General features: G+C 34.7%; 4 protein-coding genes across 5 annotated transcripts; all 4 read left to right on the top strand.

The window, feature by feature from the left end:
- Positions 1–902: 902 nt before the first annotated feature.
- Positions 903–4,981, top strand: LOC129892349 (tyrosine aminotransferase-like). The gene is made up of 7 exons (XM_055967926.1): positions 903–1,337; positions 1,949–2,288; positions 2,371–2,589; positions 3,275–3,334; positions 3,582–3,737; positions 3,827–3,920; positions 4,472–4,981. The coding sequence occupies exons 1-7, from the start codon at positions 1,057–1,059 to the stop codon at positions 4,588–4,590; spliced, it is 1,269 nt and encodes a 422-aa protein (XP_055823901.1). The 5' UTR covers positions 903–1,056; the 3' UTR covers positions 4,591–4,981.
- A 1,058-nt stretch (positions 4,982–6,039) lies between these two features.
- Positions 6,040–10,062, top strand: LOC129892011 (tyrosine aminotransferase-like). The gene is made up of 7 exons (XM_055967531.1): positions 6,040–6,443; positions 7,640–7,979; positions 8,072–8,290; positions 8,561–8,620; positions 9,078–9,230; positions 9,331–9,424; positions 9,519–10,062. Exons 1-7 carry the CDS (start codon positions 6,145–6,147, stop codon positions 9,635–9,637), a joined length of 1,284 nt encoding a protein of 427 aa, XP_055823506.1. The 5' UTR covers positions 6,040–6,144; the 3' UTR covers positions 9,638–10,062.
- An 834-nt stretch (positions 10,063–10,896) lies between these two features.
- LOC129892226 (reticulon-like protein B17) lies at positions 10,897–14,495 on the top strand. Of its 2 annotated transcripts, none has more exons than XM_055967786.1 (8): positions 10,897–11,665; positions 11,766–11,910; positions 12,000–12,074; positions 12,146–12,287; positions 12,371–12,440; positions 12,538–12,603; positions 12,706–12,828; positions 14,175–14,495. In XM_055967786.1, exons 1-8 carry the CDS (start codon positions 11,182–11,184, stop codon positions 14,306–14,308), a joined length of 1,239 nt encoding a protein of 412 aa, XP_055823761.1. In that variant the 5' UTR covers positions 10,897–11,181; the 3' UTR covers positions 14,309–14,495. The 2 variants fall into 2 exon arrangements, with proteins under 2 accessions (XP_055823761.1, XP_055823760.1); XM_055967785.1 differs by having other exon boundaries at positions 10,898–11,665; positions 11,763–11,910.
- Positions 14,496–15,828: 1,333 nt separating this feature from the next.
- LOC129892227 (uncharacterized protein At4g28440-like) lies at positions 15,829–18,177 on the top strand. The gene is made up of 2 exons (XM_055967787.1): positions 15,829–16,221; positions 17,612–18,177. Exons 1-2 carry the CDS (start codon positions 15,945–15,947, stop codon positions 17,797–17,799), a joined length of 465 nt encoding a protein of 154 aa, XP_055823762.1. The 5' UTR covers positions 15,829–15,944; the 3' UTR covers positions 17,800–18,177.
- The last annotated feature ends 3,113 nt before the right edge of the window (positions 18,178–21,290 follow it).

The following is a 21,290-nucleotide window of genomic DNA, read 5'->3' as shown; positions in this document are numbered from 1 at the left end:
GTTGAGATGGATGTAAGAGCATTTTAGGAGTGACAAAATTAAGAATGAAGTTATCCGGGATGAGGTGGGAGTAGCCTCTGTGACAGACACGATGAGAGAAGCGAGACTGAGATGGTTTAAGCATGTGCAGAGGAGGTGCACCAACCATCCAGTGAGAAGATACGAGAGTCTGGTTGTAGGGAATGCACAGGGGTAGAGGTAGGCTGGAAAAATATTGAGAAAATGTGATTAGATAGTACATGACAAAACTATATATTACCGAAAACATGACTTTAGATAGAAAAAGTGGAGGTTATGTACCAGAGTAGAAGGTTAGTATGGTTAAAGCGTGTCTTGTTTAGGCTTGTTGTAGTACTAGTCATACACTAGTTTCTTTCTTATAGACTTTACACAGGTCTTTTATTTATTGCTATGCTTTTTTTCATAGTTTTATTCTTTTATTACTTGTGTTTGATGCACTTGAACTGAAAGTTTTTTGGAAACAACCTCTCTACCTTTCTAAAGTAGTGATAAAGTCTGCATACACTCTACACTCTCCAAACTATATTTGGTGGGATTTCACTAAATATGTTCTTGTTGTTATATGTTAAATTTGACGAAAATTATGAAAAAAGATAAATTTAATTATAAACACCAAAAAGATCACATCAAATTCTTAAATATGAAACACAGAAAACTAAATTAGACACTAACAATATATTTAAAAAATTAGCAAAAGTTGCACCTAAAAAAATGCACCAGACTTTGAAATGAATTAGAAATAAGAGAAGCTATAAAAATATTCACTATTGAAAACAATTTAGAAAATCAGTGAACGAAAATCGAGGGAGGCTATTGAAAACTGTTAATTACATATTTACAGAGCCATTTTTGTTGACATAAACTATGAGTTGTGTCATTTTCTATGACCTTATTAGATGGATTTTTCTGTCCCTGTAATGTTTTTTCAACCACTATTTCTTTTTCTCATTTTCCGATCTCTTTTCTATATTTAGTAGCAGAATTACACTACCATTTCTACTCCATAATTTGTGCGAATTCATACTCAGAAGAAGCATGGAGAACGGTACTAGTAGTACAACAAGAAAATGGAACTTTAAGGAGAATGAGAAATTGTTGAGTGCATCGGGTCTCACTGTAAGAAGTGTTCTTGACAAGTTGAGGTCTTGCGTTGACCCGGCTGATACCCGACCCGTTATCCCTCTCGGCCATGGCGATCCTTCTGCTTTCCCTTGTTTTCGGACTACCCCAATCGCCGAAGATGCTATTTCTCATGCCGTTCGTTCTGCTAAGTTCAACGGTTATTCCTCTACCGTAGGCATCCTTCCTGCTAGAAGGTACCTCAAAATTTTACTCGAAAAATGTTAGTATAATGTTGCAATTTGTCTTGTTAAGTATTTGAATCTGAGATCCAGGAGTTGGTAAGACTTTAATTTTTGACATCGCTTGGTTTAGTGATTCTCATTTGGAATTGTTCGGTTAAATGCATTCTTCCATTGATCTGTTTAATTGTGAAATACCTTGCATGTGATACTCTTTGCAACGTATAATATTTGAGTTTACGTCATTCAGAATTTTGAATTCTAGAAAAGATAACTTCCACGGCACTGTTTAGTCAGATTAAAAGTTTAGAGCTATTTCAAAAGGGAGTATGCCTACTTGTACTTGGTAGGGGCTTTATTTGTTCATAATGAACGGTTATTAAATGTAAGTGGTCCCATTGTCTTTATTTTCCTTGATTGGGTTTTGCTAGGACCCCAGCTTATTTTGAAATAGCCTTCAACTTTTTTTTTTGTCATATAGAACTCTATCTCAGTTGTGAACATTACTATTAACTACATAGAATTGTGTTTACATTTATGGCATACAAGAATTTAAAGCAATTTTTCTTGGAGACATCATTCATGATCTTGAAATTCAGATTCATTTAAGTTTGTTCTCTGAGAAGGGCTGTAGCAGAATACCTTTCTCAAGATCTGCCATACAAGTTGTCCCCTGATGATATTTACTTGACAAGTGGATGTGGTCAAGCAATTGATGTACTTTTGAATGCTCTTGCACGTCCAAACGCAAATATCCTACTTCCAACTCCTGGATTCCCTTATTATGAAGCGTGGGCTGGATTCACTCAGATCGAAATGCGTCACTTTAACCTTCTCCCAGAGAAGGAGTGGGAGGTGGACCTTAATGCGGTCGAGTCTTTGGCAGATGAAAATACCGTGGCTATGGTCATTATTAATCCTGGGAATCCTTGTGGCAATGTCTACACAGATCAACACTTGAAGCAGGTGTGTGTACTTCCTTTTTTTCTTTATTATATTGATATCCTAAGTCATTATAAATATAAAGAGGTGTTTTAATTTCTATCAGGTGGCAGAGATGGCAAGAAAGCTTAGAATTTTAGTTGTTTCTGATGAAGTTTATGCTCATCTCACTTTTGGAAGTAAACCGTTTGTGCCTATGGGAATCTTTGGATCGATTGCTCCTGTTATTACACTTGGATCCATATCAAAGAGGTGGATTGTCCCAGGCTGGCGACTTGGTTGGCTTGTTACAAATGATCCAAACGGCATACTTAAAGAACACGGGGTAATTTCATTTTAAATATGGTCATTCTCTACTGCTTCCACATATGCTTATTTTTGTGGAAAAACTAATTTAGCTTTCACTTATAAAGCCAAATTTAGGTGTTGAAGAGCACTTCACTGTGAACTGCTGTTTATCCGCTAAGCTCTTTTCTTTGTGGTTATTTTTACAAGTGGTGTGCCTTTTGCAATAGTTCTCTTCATCTAAATAAAACCAATCAGACTGACATTAGATAAGTTTGAACAGAATGACAGAGAATTTCCGTAAGAGCAAGAAACACATAAATTAATCATAGAACTTGATGCATGCCACTTCAGTGGTGAATGTCCATAGGTCTGTATTTTATTCTATTGTGTTTTTGTTAATGGACTGTGCTTGAGTGAATGACATCTATTATGGGCTGGGAGTTAAGATAACGGGATGCAGTTTCTTGGAGGAGTAACAGGAAAGCAATAAGGGAAAACTAAGGAGATTTCTGATAAATTTCCTTTTAGGATCAAAATCCGTGGAGCTGTTGATTAAAAAAGAAGAGAAAAAGGTGTAATCTGTGGAAGGTTCTTGATGCAGTAAAAGAAGATTAGGGTAAATTAAAGTAATGTAGACTGACTAGCGTTCTTTAGGAGGAGGATAAGATTATTTTCTACTGAAAATGTCTGCATGTTGTCATCTTGTGTTTTCTTATTTTCAGGTCATAGATTCCATCACGGGATATCTCAATATATCTACTGACCCTGCAACCTTTATTCAGGTTTGCTCTTTATAGTGCTCTCTTCCGCTTTCGTTCTTTTAAAAATTTAATAGCTGTTATTCCTTTTAGCCACACATTTGGTAGTATTGCCCCCCCTGAAATATGAGATGGAGTTGCTAAAGAATTGAATTTTGTTTCGGTCTAACAAGCTCTTTGCATTATCTAAACAAAAAATTTAGTAGTGTAGGTGTAATTTTCGACATCCCTTACTGATGTATGTGGTTTCTTTTTCTTCTTACTTTGACAGGGGGCAATTCCTCAGATCCTTCAGGAAACAAAAGATGATTTCTTCTCTAAAATAGTAAATATGCTAAGAGAAGATGCAGATATCTGTTATGACAGAATTAAGGATATTCCTTGCATCACTTGCCCAAGTAAACCTCAAGGATCTATGTTTGTGATGGTAAGAGAAAAATGGAAGCTTAATTAGGCATTAGCTTTGGATTAGAAGATGTAATCAACAGTCTTATGGAGGTCAGTTTACTCTTGTAGGTCCAACTTCATTTGAACCTTCTAGAAGACATCGAGGATGACCTGGACTTTTGCGCCAAGCTGGCTAGGGAAGAATCTTTGTTAATTTTACCAGGTAAAAGAAAACAAATCTCTTAGAAAGCTAATCAAACTATGTCGAAAACAGTAGGCAGATTTTCATACTCGAATAACTTTCTTTTTCTTGGAGGACTATCTTTTTAAATTCCTTTATTTTCCTTGACATCTTGGAATGTTTCTCATACACGTTTAGTCGTAGAGCTTTTGTATACATGGGTCATAGTGTTATTTGATTCTTTTATCACTCCAAGCAAGCTTTTAATTGCATCCAATTCAGAAAGTTCGTTCAGGACAAACAGAAATTATCCGTACATATAAGATCTGCCATGCTAGTGATCACTTCTGTTGATATATAGTTCAGTTCGACCCATAAACACTGAGGTATATACATGTCTTATTATCAATGTAACCGATACAAGGCAGAAATTCGTCAAATTTTGTTAAGACTCCATAGATGTAACCATGTTATATGAATGTAAAATTTGTTTACTTTTCGTGTTACTGTCACTCGAAAGAGCAAGCATATGAATAACTCAAACTGGTGGGATGCTATGTTGCATATATATCTGACAATTACGCCTTGTGTAGGTGTTGCTGTGGGACTCAAGAATTGGCTCAGGATAACCTTTGCATGTGACCCATCCTATCTGGAAGATGGCTTCCAGAGACTAAATGCTTTCTATCAAAGGCATGCCAAGAAACAATAAGCTATCTGTTCTCATGTTCTGCAAGATCAAAATCAGATGTTTTCTTCCTACGGGCTACGACCTATAATGCTGGTTCGTCAAGAGACAATCTGCATTCACGAGAGTTAAAGCTGGAATAATTTTCTGCTCATCTTTCCATTGAATTCAAATAATTTTAAAAACAATATTGGTGAATATATCTGCATTACGGAGTGGCAATTGTGATCTTCAACTACTCGTTGGAGCTCGTGTGGTGTACGTATGAATAGCCAATACATAAGTTGGCTAGATTTTCAATAATTTCCTCGAGTCATCAGAGGAATGTAACATGTTATTCTGAATGGTATAATGCACCATCACTAGTGCATGAATGATGTTATTATTTGAAAAAAAAATAATTACTCTTATCTAACCTGTACTGCAAATAAGTATTTTCATTTTATTTGTACCTATCAAGGTTAATTTTATAAATCTAGTATAAACATAGAAATCTTACAAATATTAGACTAGAAAAAGTAGGTGAAATAACTTTTAATACTTTAAAGTTCTAAAAATACTTCATACATAAAAATTATTATTTTTTAAGTCCATCCAAACGGGTTCATAGTGTGTTCCTAATTATGCTAATTCCGTCGGCATTTCCATTATCGAAAGTGAAGGACACATTTTGTTGGTAGAATAGATAAATATCTTCATTTAAACTAAAACTCGAATTTTAAAAATCTGGTGGGATGTTGAGAAAATGACAAAAATGGTCCCTCAGTTTTGTTAGTAGATTTAAAATAGTTCCTTAAAGTTTTAATTGAATAGTTTTGGTCCTTTAAGTTTTAATGTTCGTCAAATATTTATTAATCATTGATTGTTAAAAATTCAATTGCAAACGATACATAAAAAACTACACAGGATACAAAAAAAAAAAATAGTCCAAAAATAATAAAATTGCATCTCAAAAATTGCTCCAAAATCTTGAAATAGACCAAAAAATAACTTCAACTGCAAAATTTGTACTTTCAAATGTATGCTCATGTTAGATACTTTCTGTATTTTGACTATTCCGATTAGATTTAATAATCAAAATTTGGTAAATATCTGGTGAAGACCAAAAGTATTCACTCATTAGAGAAACTTAAAGAATTAAACAATTGCTGTGATATTTAGGGGACTAATTTGAACCTACTACCAATCATAAGAACCCATTTTAAACATTTAAAAAGTAACCTTACAATTAGATCCAATTAGCTCAAATTTGCTTTCCAAAGAGGGCAAAAATCAGTTGTAATAATTGTGCCAACTAAACACGCGCTTATACTTCTCTATTTATAACCACAAAAGTCGTAGTGAAGCTGTAAGTGTTTCTTTATTTTTAATTACATACGATTTTGAATTTGAGTTCTCTTGATATAAAGTCACGTTTGTTAGAAAGTTATTTATATGAGACTTTCTGTCTTAAATTTGAATTTAGTTGAATTCCAGCAATATGATTATCCAATAGCAGTGAAACAAAAATCAATGGCTCAAAGTTGGTAGTGGAAAAGCCAGAGACGAATATCTTGAGCGCAAAATCATAGAGATATTATGATAAGAATGGATGATAAAGAAATCTGTTCAAAATTGAGATGGAATTTTGAAGGAAAAGAAGAAGCAAAGAAAGCATCAGCTTGCACTATAAGAAGTTATCTCAACACCTTAAATGAAAACATCAACAAAAATGATACTACTACAAAAAAAAGTGTAATCCCTCTTAGCCATGGAGATCCCAGTGGATTTCCTAGTTTTCAAACTAGTAAGGTATTAGAGGATGCTCTCCTTGATGCACTTCAATCTGGTAAATACAATGGCTATCCCCAAATACCTGTTGTTCTTCAGGCCACTAGGTAATCCTAAACTCTTTCTCCTACTTTTTTTGTTTCTTACATAGGGGTAGGGGTAGGGGAACGGGAAATAAGGGAGAGGATTACAAGGTCAAATCGAAATCTTATGAAAGTTCAGGTAAGCAATGAACTGAGCTACTAAAACCCGAAAGGTTTTGTTTGAATTAAAGTTCTTATATTTTCACTTGAGGGTTGACTTTGTGGCAGTGCGACAGTGTTCTTTTCCTTCTCGATCAATGATATGTGTTTTTTGCCCTTCTCTCTTTCACTTATAAGGAGACATGAAAAAGGATTACCTAGCTTTTGCAATCTGAAAATTTGCTCTTCTCTCAAGCATAAGCTGGTTGTTACAAAAGGGAAGGGCATTAAGAGTTTAATTCCTAGGATTACAAGAGTTTGTAATCGAATCATTGCTCGTGTTTTAGTGAAATTGTTTGGTGAAATCCTATGGTGGTAGGTCGTAGTTTTTTCCTTTCTTGAGTATGAAGGTTTCCACGTAAACATCGTGGGTTCTTTAATTATTGTGTCGTAGTCTTTTATCGTCTGTTCGTAGTAGTTCTCAATCAAGGACCTAGTCCTTTGACTCGTGGTGGATTCATGCAAGTCATCACATTTTCTTTTATGTTTTTAGCCTATGGACAAGTCCATAGAGGCTATTTGGCTGTGTCGGGATGATTTGGTTGGTTTATGAGGTGACATTCACTTAAATAGCATTTTTGGAGAAGAAATGAAGAACCCAACTTTGATCAAGTCTTGACCGAAAATATGAGATTAGCCTCGACTAGTATAATTGACGTCCATTTTAGGTTGTAGGACAAGGAAACTGCACCCCAGTATTAATTACGCGCCTTTTAAAAGGATTTGAGTTATATGCAGTCGTGTAGTTCAACGCGTGATAGCAGGTAAGCAATCGTTTTAACCTAGTTACTAATGATTACTAATGCTTAAAGTCTATGCTGCTCGGACTCTCCAGAAATGATGACACACCCGTGTCAGATTCTTCAAAAATACACTACTTTTGGAGAATTTGACACGCACCCATCGACATTTTTAAAGAGTTCGAGCAATATAGCTTAAAGTTATGACCTGACTGTGTTACACGGTTAGTGCATAAAACTTAAAACTCTTTTCAAATCTTAGTTATATTACAGAAGGGCAAGAACAATTCGAGTAATGTTGATATTTCAAACATATATCAGGTCAATTGCAGAATATCTGTCTCGTGACTATCCATACAAGTTGTCAGCAAATGATGTTCATGTCACAGCTGGGGCAACACAAGCAATAGATGTCCTACTTACAGCTCTTGCTGTTCCTGGTGCTAATATTTTGCTTCCTAGACCCGGGTATCCAACATATGAAGCAGTTGCCACATATAACTGTCTCGAAATGAGGCACTATGATCTTCTCCCTGAGCAGGAGTGGGAGGTGGACATTGATGGGCTTGTAGCTCTAGCAGATGATAGAACTGTTGCCATAGTTGTTATAAACCCTGGTAATCCATGTGGGAATGTGTACAAGCGAGAACATTTGAAGAAGGTTGTTTCATCGTTGCATTAGACGTGCTTATTTTGTTAAATGTGGTTTTGAATTTGCTCATTAATTGTTGGTTTCTTGAATGAGAGGAACAGATTGCAGAGGCTGCAAGGAAGGTTGGAATGCTAGTAATATCAGATGAAGCCTATGGTCATCTAGTGTTTGGTAGTAATCCATTTGTGCCAATGGGCGTCTTTGGAGAAATCGCACCTATTCTGACAATTGGCTCCATATCAAAGAGATGGATGGTTCCTGGTTGGCGATTTGGCTGGATCGTGATGTGCGATCCCAATGGCATCCTTCAAAAACATGGGGTTCTCTCTCTTTCACTCTCTGTCGAGGAAATTCTGATGGAAGAACTTTCCCTTTTCCTTTTCTTTCTTGTTTTAAGTGAGAAAAACATATGAATCATGGAACAAAATAGGAAGTATTAGATTTCCATTTATGCCTATCATTTATGCCCTGAACCACACGACCTCACTAGCAGCATTTCTACTTGCTTATTAGGGTGTTCATTTATACTTCAAAAATACAGACATCCATATGCAGAGTTAAACATTATACTTTTTGTCTTTTGATCTCAGGTTGTGGAGTCTATCAGGAACTACCTCAACATCAGTGTTGTACCTCCTATGCTCACTTTGGTATATTACACAAGCTTTTATGCAAAACGCTTGATATGGTGTGCCATTAACTGAAATATTAAACCAAGCAAAATGTTATCACCTTAAAAACATGGAAAACTACTCTACTCGAGACTGCAATTATTGGTTCTCTTTTCTCTTTCTTGACAAACTGATAAAAAAGAATACTGTGCATGATCTACAAGTGTGATAACAGTATCCTAGAAGTTCATCTCAATGTATTTGTCATGCTTTTCTTTTTAGTACTTTAACAATGTTATGATGATATCTGGCCTAAACTTTTTCGTGTCCACACAAATGCATATTGCCAGATACTTGGGTTGCATCAGCATCCAAATTATACTCCCTCCATTATGAAAATAATTTTCGTGATGCTTTTGTGCTATTTGGATTATATGGCTTTCAAACAAATGAAACTAAATCCAAGTATCTAACCTTGTTCTCTTTCATTCTTGAGGGTGCTATTCCTCGTATTCTTGTTGAAACACCTGAAGAATTCTACTCAACTACCATAAACCTACTGAGAAAAGCAGCAGATATTTGTTATGCTGGTCTAAGGGAGATTCCGTGCTTTACTCCATACAAGTCACAAGGATCCATGTTTCTTATGGTATTGCTATCAATATCTTAGTCTAAATATAAGTATTTTTCAGGATTTAGTTGGAAAAAGAATCTGAATATATAGTCTTATTTGCGATCATTTCTATCAGGCACAACTAAACATATCATTTCTGGAAGGCATCAACAATGATATGGAATACTGCACCAGGCTTGCTAAAGAGGAGTCTGTAGTTGTTCTACCCGGTAATTTCTTAAGTTGCATTACTGTACAACATTATTGAGACGTAGAACTGCAGGCAGTGGGTTTGTGCATCTTCATAAATTCAATGCATTGCAGGGGAAGCACTTGGAATGAAGAATTGGGTAAGAGTAACTTTTGCTGTGGAAATTTCAGCTCTTGAGGTTGGCCTTAGCAGGATCAAAGCCTTTTATTTCAGAAATGCCAAACAACAATAAGCCTTTTTTATCCGTCAACTTTGTCAAAATAATAAAAGTTGCAGGTGTTGCCATGGGACTCGATAATTGGTTCCTCATAACCGTTGCAGTTAAGCCATCATAGCTTGAAAAGAGTCTACAGAGAATAAAAGCACTCTATCAAAGGCTTGTTATCGAGAAACATAACAGACGAGTGAAATGTGGTGATCTGGAGGTGTTCATTGAACCTCCTGGTCAATCATTGAAGGAAATGTAATATAGTAGTATCTCTGTGGTTTCGTCAGGTTGTCTTAGATAATAGTACAATATCATCCCCAACTTCTCGGCTGGCATATGCTCTGTTACTGCTTGTAAGACTGTTTTGAAGTAGACTAAGTTCTTGTGAAATGTATGAAATGTTCACCATCTTCACTGTACAATGTTATTGATCGCGTTCTTGAACTCTATTTCATCCAAAATGAGAGTATCTTCTAATCCCGTTCAAGGTGAGACTTCAGAAGAGGCCCGTTTAACACTGCATATGTGCTGGTTCATTATGCAGTCAAGTTGTCAAATTAACATGTGTTACATTAGAAGGAATGTTGTTACATTTCTAATACACATGGTGTTTGTTAAGAGTTGTTTATAAACGTTTTTTTTTTTGTTCTATAGTTACTTGTATGTTAATTTAGACATAAATGTGAGATTTACAACTCTTATGATTTTGAAGAACTTTTGATTTGCTTTAAAGACGAATTCTTTGACATTTCAATGAAATGAATCCTAATAGTTGATAGATCAATTGCTTTGCTGATGACGAGACTAATATGAATGCCATAAACAGGCTTAAAAAGTGAATTCCTAAAAAATGTTACAATATATAAACAAAGAAAAGTTTGAAATATTAAACGGGAATTTTTCATTAAATAATAGTATTTATGCCCCTAATAACAAATTATAGAAATATTATTAAGTTTTCAAAACATCAGGGTGACGGTGCATGTGCACCAGTTAGCATATATATTCATCACACTCTTGATCACGTAACTATTACAATCAATTGTTACAACAAAGCAAAAATTTAAGTATTAGCTTAGAATTCATATTTGACCTATATATTTATATTTTTGCTACTCCTTTTTATACCACTATGACCAATTAGATACAATATTATCCCTCAATCATCATTGGAATTTTTGCTAGCTCCTACGTTAAGATAATGATGCCCCCCGTCAGGTTCGCCTCTGTATACATAGATATAAGATAATCAATGGACTTAAGTCATCATATCACATAATTTTTCCAATAAAGCCAAGAGCACCAAAAGCCCACAAATGTTGAATGTCAAAAGCAACAAAACGGATTTGCCTCCCCTTCCCTACCGTTAGCAAAAAAAGCCCAAATTCCGCCGCTAAAATATATATTCAAATGCCGAAAAATGATAATTGTCTCCTCAACGGCTCTTTTTCTTCCTTACATTTTATTCAAAATCGTATCAAGAATTTCTCCACAAGAACCCCCCAAAAAAAACAAAAACAGTGAAGAAATTTTGAAGAAACTGAACTTTCAATTTCTCAAACTCAACTATGGATACAACTCCTCCTCAATCTCATCGATCCGAGACTCGAAGCCGAACAAAATCAGCTTCAAGACTCTCAAGAATCCGTCGTTATGATGAAGAAAGTGAATCCGTCACTCCAAGAGTCTCTCTTGAAATTGTCCCTTCACCAAGAATAGAAGTTTCTCCTTATGATAACGGTCTTCCCCTCCGCGAGCTTCTTCTTCTTTCCCCTTCTCCTCTTCGAAGATCCAAGACTCGTCTTTCTGATAAGCTTGAATTAGCTGATGATGGGGTTGAGCCTAATGGGGTTCGAAGGAGGCGAAGGAGCAGAAATTCTGCAATTGGTGCTTCCCCACGCAATAATCGAAGATCGAGAAGAAGGTTAGAGCAAGAAATGAGAGAAGAGAGGGATTTGGGGTTGGTTGAAGAAGTGGTTAAACCAAGAAAGAAGAGGAATAATGGTAAATCCAAAAAGGATAAGCTTAGCTTGGTTCCTTCAAATTCAACAAGTATGTATCAAATTCTAATCTTTATTGTTTTAAATCCATATTTCATTTCTTGTGCTTAATGGGTATTTTTGTTTTTTATGGGTAATAAAATCAAAAGAAGGAGATGAGTGTGATTTTATAAACAGAATTGAGATACTTTTAAGTGATCTGGTGATGTGGAGAGATGTGGCAAGATCAAGTCTTTGGTTTGGTTTGGGGTCTCTCTGTTTCTTATCTTCTTGTTTTGCCAAAGGAGTTACTTTTAGGTATATTTTCTTCTTCTCATTCTCCTATATCCCACTTTCTATTTAGGAAGATTTTTCCATATGACATTTTTGTTCATTCTTGATTGCAGCATTTTCTCTATAGTATCGCAATTGGGATTACTGTTTTTAGTTGTTTCATTCTTCTCACATTCGATTCGCCAAAGGTAAAGTTTAAATTCCTTACACTATTAAGTTATTAAGTTCCTACTGTTGTTGATCAATTATTAAATTGCAGAGATGGTAGAGAAGTGAAGCGCCAATTTCAGCTAACTGAAGATGACATTTTGAGAATGGGAAGATTGATACTTCCAGCTGCAAATCTTGCAATTTCAAAAACAAGAGAGCTTTTTTCAGGAGAACCTGCTATGACCCTCAAAGTATGTTACTGATCTTACATATTTTAGCACTAAAATTTGATTCTTGTAATTGATTGAGGAAATGTGACTGTCTGTTGTTTTAGTTAGTGCCAGTCTTGATAATTGGAGCTGAGTATGGTCATATGATAACTGTATGGAGGCTCTGTTACCTTGGTAAGAGATCAGTCAATTGTCCTAAATACACATTATTAGTCTGAAATCTCGAAACAATTGAAACTAAATACTTGTTGGTGTTCAATCTTGTTGACAGGTTTTTTCATCAGTTTTACTGCCCCAAAACTTTATTCCTCTTATTCTTATCAGATATATAGTAAAGGTAAATAAGTGCTTCAGCTTGATATGAAGATTATTTCCTGAGTGATGGTTGCCTCTACTTTTTACATTTAATTGAATGGAAGTGCATATTTTGTTGATACAGCCATAAATATGAAATATCTGTTGCTGGAGACTTGGGGTGCTTGCTCTCACAAGAAGATGATAGCTGCATCACTATTGACAGCATTTTGGAACCTGACCACTGTTAGAACACGAATCTTTACAGGTAATTCACGAACCAATTCGTTCATTATTTTGTTACCTTTGATTGAACCAATTCTCCAAGCCATGTATACAAAGTAGCATCGTCTAACAAATGGTTGTTACCTTGGATTGACCTTTCACATTGAACTAAAAAGTATTTTCTTAGTTCTTGGCAGCATTCATAAGCTTACCATCTATACAATTAGCACCTTTCTAATACAAATGGAATTTACATACCTTGGATTGAACTTTCACACTGAACTAAGAAGTGTTTTTTTCCGGTTCTTGGCATCATAAATCATTTATACAATTAGCATCTTTCTAACAAATGGAAGTTCCTACCTTGGATTGAACTTTCACACTGAACTAAGAAGTGTTTTTTTCCGGTTCTTGGCAAACAACAACAACAACAAGCCCAGTATAGTCCCACCATGTGGGGTCTGGGGAGGATAGAGTGTATGCAGAACTAACCCCCACCTTGAAAGGTAGGGCGACTGTTTCCGAAAGACCCTCGGCTAAGAGAGAAGAACAAGAGAGGAGAAACAAGGAAAACAAGACATAGGTCAGTAGAGCCAAGCATATCGAAAACAATATAAAAATATGAGAAATGAGAGTGAGACAGTCAAGGTAGGAAGGACCGGAAAGAGAGGAGCATTAACTACTATAGATAAATAGGATACTCAAAGTAAACCGGACCAACAAATATAAGCAGTAATCAAATGCAGAAATCAAATGTTAATAAACAAATGATCAAAACTACGACTACTATGGAGAAAAGATAAGCCACCTAGCCCACTATCTTAGTCTGAGTCCTCCACAGCCTCCTATCTAAGGTCATGTCCTCGGTGAGCTGCAACTGTGCCATATCATTTCTAATCACCTCTTCCCAATACTTCTTCGGCCTCCCTTTGCCCCTCCTGAAACCGTCCATAGCCAACCTCTCGCACCTTTCCGGTTCTTGGCATCATTCATAAATCATTTGTACAATTAGCATCTTTCTAACAAATGGAAGTTCCTACCTCGGATTGAACTTCCACACAAAACTTAAAGTGTTCTGTTTTCCGGTTCTTGGCATCATTCATTAGCCATTTATACAATCAGCATCTTTCTAACAAATGGAAGTTACCTAATTTGGATTGAACTTTCAAACTGAACTTTTATTGTTTTTTTTCCCGGTTCTTGGCATCATTCATAAGCCATTACACAATTAGCATCTTTCACGCTGAACTTTTAGTGTGTGTTCTTCCAGTTCTTGGCATCATTCATAAGCCATTTATACGATTAGCATCTTTCTAACAAATGGAAGTTACTTACCTTGTATTGAACTTTCACACTGAACTAAAGAGTGTTTTTTCGGGTTCTTGGCAGCATTTATATGTCTAGTAATATTCAGATACTGTAAACAACATGAGGAGGCAAAGGTTGATGAAGAAATGGTTGAAGTGGAAGAAGATCAGCAGCAGGCATTGGTTGTGTTAGAACCTGTCAAAAATGGGGCATAATTGTGTGCACTATGCCAATGTATCACTGCTATAATACTACTAACATAATAACCCATATTGTTATTTCTCTCAATCTATCAAGGAAGAAGAAAACCTTGTTGTATGTCCTTGTTTTTTTGTATATCCAATCTAAGCAAGGAAGAACCACTCTGGTGCTCTTCTGGAAATAAAGAAATCTGATCTTTAATTCTCCACTATTTTATTTACCTATTATCTTGATGATCATATGAAATCAACTTAAATGAAGAAGTGGAATTCATTTTGCCGAGTCCAACTTATTTGGGACTAAGGCATAGTTATTGTTGTTATATCTATTTTTGGGGCATTTTCAGTGACTCAAAGCTCAGCAATCTGCTTAAGAGATACCAAAACTCAGAAGGAACTCTAAGGAATAAAAAAGGTGGGGGTGACAGCCCTTATCACATGTATAATACAATGTTTGGTTTCCTAGTCCATTTACAATATTTTTTTTTAGTTTTATGTATTTTTTACGAGAGATCTGAAGAGATCATTTTCTTCCATTCAAATTGTAAGAGACTAAGAGATCTCATTTCCACAGACTCCAATTTGTTTTGATTGACTATCTGAACATGATAAAATATTTCTATTAGACATTTTCGATTCAAGTTTGAAAAAGTTTTTGCGCGTGTTCTAAAGCATCCATTATGTAGATACCACTTAAATATGTCACAACTTTTAATTATAGGCATTAGTCTTAATAAGCCACAAAGTCTCATGATTGTTCTAATTGAGGTTGATGTATATAATTAAAAGTGGTTATATATTTTATGTGATTAACTAATTCATGATTTACATTTGGAAACACACATAAAAGCTCTTAGAAAATTTTCAAAAATATACAATCCAACATAAAATATTAGCCACATAGCCAATATACAATATTATATAACACTGTACAATATCACACAATATTATACCCGAGGGGAAACATTATACATAATGTGTCAATCTTGTATAAAAGTATATACTAATATATAAAAGGTGCTTATACATAAACATAATATTTATGAGAGGTAATGGGATATATTGCCATCTTACAATTTAAATAAATGGAAATGATCTTTTCAAATCTTCAATGTGTGAAATGAAGATCTCTTGTGAAAAAGGACATAAAACTTAATTTTTTTTTGTAAAAGGCTAGAAAATCATTTTCTTCCCAAATCCATGACAATATTATATTATATTATATTTTATATTGAATTATGTGAGTAAAATATTTTTTCCAATAGACAGATCATAATGTTTTGTTGAAAATTTGAGTTGAATCTTTAGTAGAAACACTAATCATGTATTTAAATATTCAATTAGAATATATTATAGTTCAAGTGTCTAAATAAAATTCGTTGATAATTTTAAAAACTATCATGTATTCCGCTGTTTTAGAAATAATTTGATTTTAAAATTTTCGTTTTGTTATCTTGACAAGATAATTGATACCAATCATTTTCTAATAATGAATTAAATTGCTTTTTTAGGCACACGCGAAGACGTGGAAACAAGTCAATACAAGAGGCCCACTTAAAGACCCAAAAATCACTTTTGTTTTTCTTCACACACCATCGAATTGTTCTTCCAAAAAATTCTGAAAATTAGGGTTTAAGGTTTCGTACCGGAAATGGCAACACCAGCAGCAGCGGCGGCACCAAGTACGGCAGCTACTTCCGAGAAGAAGAAGCCGGTTTTCGTTAAAGCGGAAAGCTTAAAGCCAGGGACACATGGACACAACTTGACTGTTAAGGTTGTTGATTCGAATGCCGTCAAAGCCACCGGCGGCGCCAGCCGAGGTGGTAGATCATCGACGTCGTTTAATCCTCGTGGCCCGGCGCGTCTCGCCGAGTGCCTTGTCGGTGATGAAACCGGGTGTATCCTCTTCACTGCACGTAATGAACAGGGTATGTACAAAATAATCTCTAATTCTCGGAAATGGATTTTCTCTCAGTATGTAATTTGCTAGTTTTCATTTGTATTTTGCTTTTATATTTTCGAAATTTTGACCTTTTTATGCACTGATTTTGGTGATTACAATTGTTTGAGAAAACCTGAAAATGGCAGTTATCTCTTTAATGTATATTGTAGACATTTAGAGAGACCTAATGCAAATGAGTGCATTTATATGTTATGAAGGATGTGGATCTGTTTTCATGTTTTATTAGTATATATAATTGAGTTGGGTTTAGTTATGTAATTGGGAATTTTAACTTGTATCTTAATCTGGCTTTCGCAATGAGAAAACTTCAGAACTCTAAATAATAAGCTTGTTTCTTGTGTCAATTTTCATAGAGTATCATGATTATGGCGAAGAGGATGTCTCGATTTGTATGTCTGTAAACATTGTGCTTTAGAATAGCTCGTTTTGTTAGGAAGCAATGAGGTGGAACGAAAACTTGTACCTAAAAGTATTTTCGCTCCCTTTACTGCACCACCGTCCCTTTCTTGAACTTTCCGTTTAATAGATAGGAATGCATTTCGTTATCTGAACTTATTTGACTATCTTCCTAATCTATAGTAAACAGGGTGTGGTTTCAAAGGAGCGTGAACAGATTAGTTTAAAATGCCACCCCTTGGACCTCCTTGCTTAGGAACCAGCAGTGGTCCTTTTCCTGCTTTGATATCATCGTGAGTTGTGACGAATGCGAACTTATTTGTTTTAAGTGAAGGGTCGTTTCCGCTTGGCAATCCCTTGCTTGTCAATGTATTACTCCTTCTGTTTCAATTTGTAATTTGGATTGCTAACTAATGTTTGGTGTGAATTCGGACATAGAATCTTCAATATTTTTGAAATGAAATTTACATTTTTAGAAAATACACAAAAAGTATTATAAGTCACAATAATTTTAGTTCAAAATATTTAGAAAGTATTTGAAAACATTATGGTCAAAGAAAATAGACGGTTGATGGTTGAAATAGTAACTAAGACAAACAAATTGAAACAGACAAACAAACACTGAAATATTTTATTTCCATGTAGAGATACTTATTTATTACATCCAACCCTCCACAGGCCCCACTTGCGGGATTACACTGGGTATGTTGTTGTTGGAGAAATACTGGTTTATGCTATTGATTTGTTTGGCATGCCTATTTGACTACAATTGATGATTCATTTGTGTATTGAGATTTGAGGTTGCCTGCAAAATATGCAGATCTATTGGCCATTGGAGTTTGTCATGCTTTGAACTGTTTTATGTGGTTTTGTGCCTGAACGACTTCCTTTTTTCCGGTAAATTGTGACGGTTTTAGGTTTTATGTTTTGGATATTCACATATTTCCTTTCATATTCAGTTGATATGATGAAGCCTGGGACTACTGTCATTCTGAGAAATGCAAAGATAGACATGTTCAAGGGTGCCATGCGACTTGCAGTAGACAAATGGGGTCGTGTTGAGGTTACTGAACCAGCTGACTTTGATGTTAACCAGGAGAACAACCTTTCTTTAGTTGAGTATGAACTGGTGAACGTGGAAGAGTAGACAGGCTCGTGGGTAATGATAGTTTGAAGTTACAGTCGAATTTCTTGTTCCCAATGTGAATTATTATTATGCATATCTGAATTTCATTGGATTAATGAGCAAAGATGCCCATATTTTTTAGCTCATCATGATCCATTGCGATCAACATCATATGATGGTGTTGCTTTGTTCACTTGGTTGGTTAACTAGTTATATAGCGTGGGTTTTTTACTTTTCAGTCATTTCCTGTGTTGTACGAGGTGAAAACCAGTTCCTAAGAATGAGTATTGATGTCTTTGTATTTCTAACTTTTTGTTACACAACTTGTGCTATCCAAACACACAATGTAAAAGAAGCTGACTGTTATGTATCAACTATATATGCAATTTCATTTGTCAATTTCCAAAATTCATTCAACCCCCTAAGGATAGGTAACTGATCATGTGTCATTATCGCAAGCTGATTGATCAACAAGAAGTTGGTGTTACCATAAAGCTCATATTAGAAACATTAAAAGCAAAGTTACAACAGGAAGTAAAAGTTGCTACTGCAAAAAAAATGATACAAAGAAAACGACACAAGTTAAAGAAATCATCCACTTAGTACAGTATCATTTGCTACATACAGAGTTTAGCTCCATTTTTGTAGTACTAAAAGAAAATAAAGCTGACCTGTTAACTAGTAGAGTTTGTCATGCTTTGAACTATTTGATGTGATTTTGCGGCTTTTACAAGTAGTTTACTCGGTGTCAACTGGGGGGTCCGTGGACTTTTGTGGCTCTCTATTGCTTTGTCCTAAAAGGTTTCATATTACGTCAATTCAAGCTTGCTCGATTTGTTCAATTGAGTTTTTTTTTCTAGAAGAGGGACGGTTTAGGCCTTTAGGGTTCCATGCAACTTGCAGTAGACAAATGAAGATGATTACATTTGGAAAGTCCCAAATTGGGTTGAAAAGTCCCAAATTGGGTTGAAAAGGCCCAAGACCTAATTTTATCTTATTGTATAATCTTTGAAATATACAAACAGACTTGCATATACATTTGAAATATACAACCAAACTTGCATATGCATTATTTATAATTAACTTAATAATACTCTCACTTTTATATTATGTTTGGCTCCAGAAAAAAAAACGTCAAAGGGAAGAAGTTCCAGGACTGTGCTATGTTGTGAGTGGTACACAAGGCTGATACTGAAAATGTCCCTCTTCATCTATAAGTGCTCTCCCAAGCCTTGCTTTCTCTGGCAAAAAGAGCTAAATTCCAACTATACAGGTCAAAATTCAGGCAAAAATAATCTAACTTTTATCTTATAAAATTTCAGGCTATGCATACCTGAAGTTATTTCAAAATAGGTAAATTTGTCAATTTTACGCATGCACTACGTATACGACTTAAATGATGGTCCTAAAATCAGATATTTATTCATTTGGACCGCTGTTGTTAATTTGAAATAGACATTTTATATGTTTTTAGTGAAAACAAATAAAATACAGAGAACACGATAACAAACAACTACCATTCTAGTGATACAATTTCTTTATTCGAGCAAAGTTTTGATGAGATAAGCCTTCCACAAAGGTATCAAGCTAAAAAAAGAGAGATATAATTGTAAAAGTAAAATATATATTTTTTTAATATTGTGGTCTTAAATTTTTATATATAGACTGTACTAAAATATCCTTTAATTTTATTGTATTAAACATGTTATATACAAAGTTAAAATTAAAAAAATTAATAAAAAAAAATTTAATAAATATGGTATTTGATTGGTTTGGAGGTCGATTTAAACTTGTTTTTTCATGAAATTTGAACTTTGATACACTTAGGTCATAGATAATCTGATTTTGAATTTAAAAAAAATCAGTTTTGACCTCGGAGGTACAATGTTGACTTTTCATTAACTTTTTGACTAGAGAGTTCATGTACCAAGATGGATATCAATAGTCTCATATGCTTATGTAGATTCAGCTAAACACGAATGAAAGTTATATGAAGGATAGCGACACGATAGGTGTTGTTGGAAGTGTTAGTGATGAATGAGTTGGGTGATTTGATTCTACCTTTGCCATGCTTATTAAGTGTTGTAGTAGAAATATTGCAGAAGCAAAGTCCCTTCAAATTAGCATCAAAAAAGGTCTCAAAAATGTGATGGTGGAGACTACAAATATTGTAACTGACAGGAACAATATCAATCCCAGGATAAGCAGTTGCATAGAAGATATCATTCGCAAGTCGACTCTTCCAAATTTCAGTATACATCACTGCTTTAGAGAAGCTAATAAACTAGCAAACTTTTTGGCCTCTTTAATAAGTTTATCTTGCTACTCTCTAATAAGTAATTTTCTTTCTTTTAATAAGTAATTTCCTTAAACTTTAAGGAGGTTAAGGAGGATCAATTGCATGTTGATAACTAAACAAAGAAATTTAGTCGAGTTCATTTGCAAGCCCACCGTTAGGTTAGACAGGATCAAAGTCAAACCCCAACGTATAACAAAAGGTATCATATTTCTCACATTTATTAATTGATTTTGGGAGTTTTATAAACTTTCTGTTAAATGGAATCCAAAAATAGAAATTGTACAAGTAATTCAATAGGTCATCGTCTGCAAGGCACATCATTCCATTACAACTACCCACAATACTAAGAGAGCCGTTACTGTACTCAAATAAAAAATCTAAGTGGATTTTGATCTGAACTTTCATTTTTACGGAACAAAGCACAAATATTTATATCGATGTTTTCAGAGTAATTATTTCAAATTAGTAAGTGATCATCTTGTTTTCAATTGAGATGCATAGGCATAAAGTTAGGGTTTGGTAAGAAGAGAGTGTTATGGCTTGTTACCGACCCTAATTTTATATCTTCTTACTAGTCCTAATTTTATCTCTACACATCTCAATTGAAAACAAGACGATCACATCCTAATTCAAAATTTATGAAAACACCAATATAGATATTTATGCTTTGTTCGATAACAATGAGAATTTGGAAGATAACCACTTAGATTTTTCATTTGAGTGTAGTAATGGTTTCGTTAATATTGTGGATAGTTATAATGGGATTTTGTGCCTTGCTGCCGCTAACCTGTTGAATTACTTCAACCATTTCTACTTTTGACATCCATCTATCAGAATTCCAGAACCAATTTATACATGTGAAAAATGTGATACCTGTGCTTATATGTTGGGGTTTGAATTTGATCATGTCTAACCCTATAGTGGGCTTGCAAATGAACTGTAACAAAATTCTTCCTTGAAATGACCAGATAGAATTGGTATAACTGGCATTAAAGGAATGAAGCACCTTGTTGTTGGAGTCCATGAAGAGTTGAGAAGTGTGGACTCTTACATCTTTTTCATTATTTTTCTTCAATGCTGTCAAAGACGACATGATTTTTCTCTTTGTATCTTGCAAATTAAAGCTACGAGAAATGTATTATGTGACGTCTCTAAATCCTATATATTGTAATTGAGACGCTGAAAAACAGAAAGAAAAGAGAGAAAGAAGTTG

This window comes from Solanum dulcamara, chromosome 6 (genome assembly GCF_947179165.1).
Source record: "Solanum dulcamara chromosome 6, daSolDulc1.2, whole genome shotgun sequence".
NCBI lineage: Eukaryota > Viridiplantae > Streptophyta > Magnoliopsida > Solanales > Solanaceae > Solanum > Solanum dulcamara.
The sequence above is the reverse complement of the archived record's forward strand: the minus strand, read 5'-3'. Positions and strand labels throughout refer to the sequence as shown.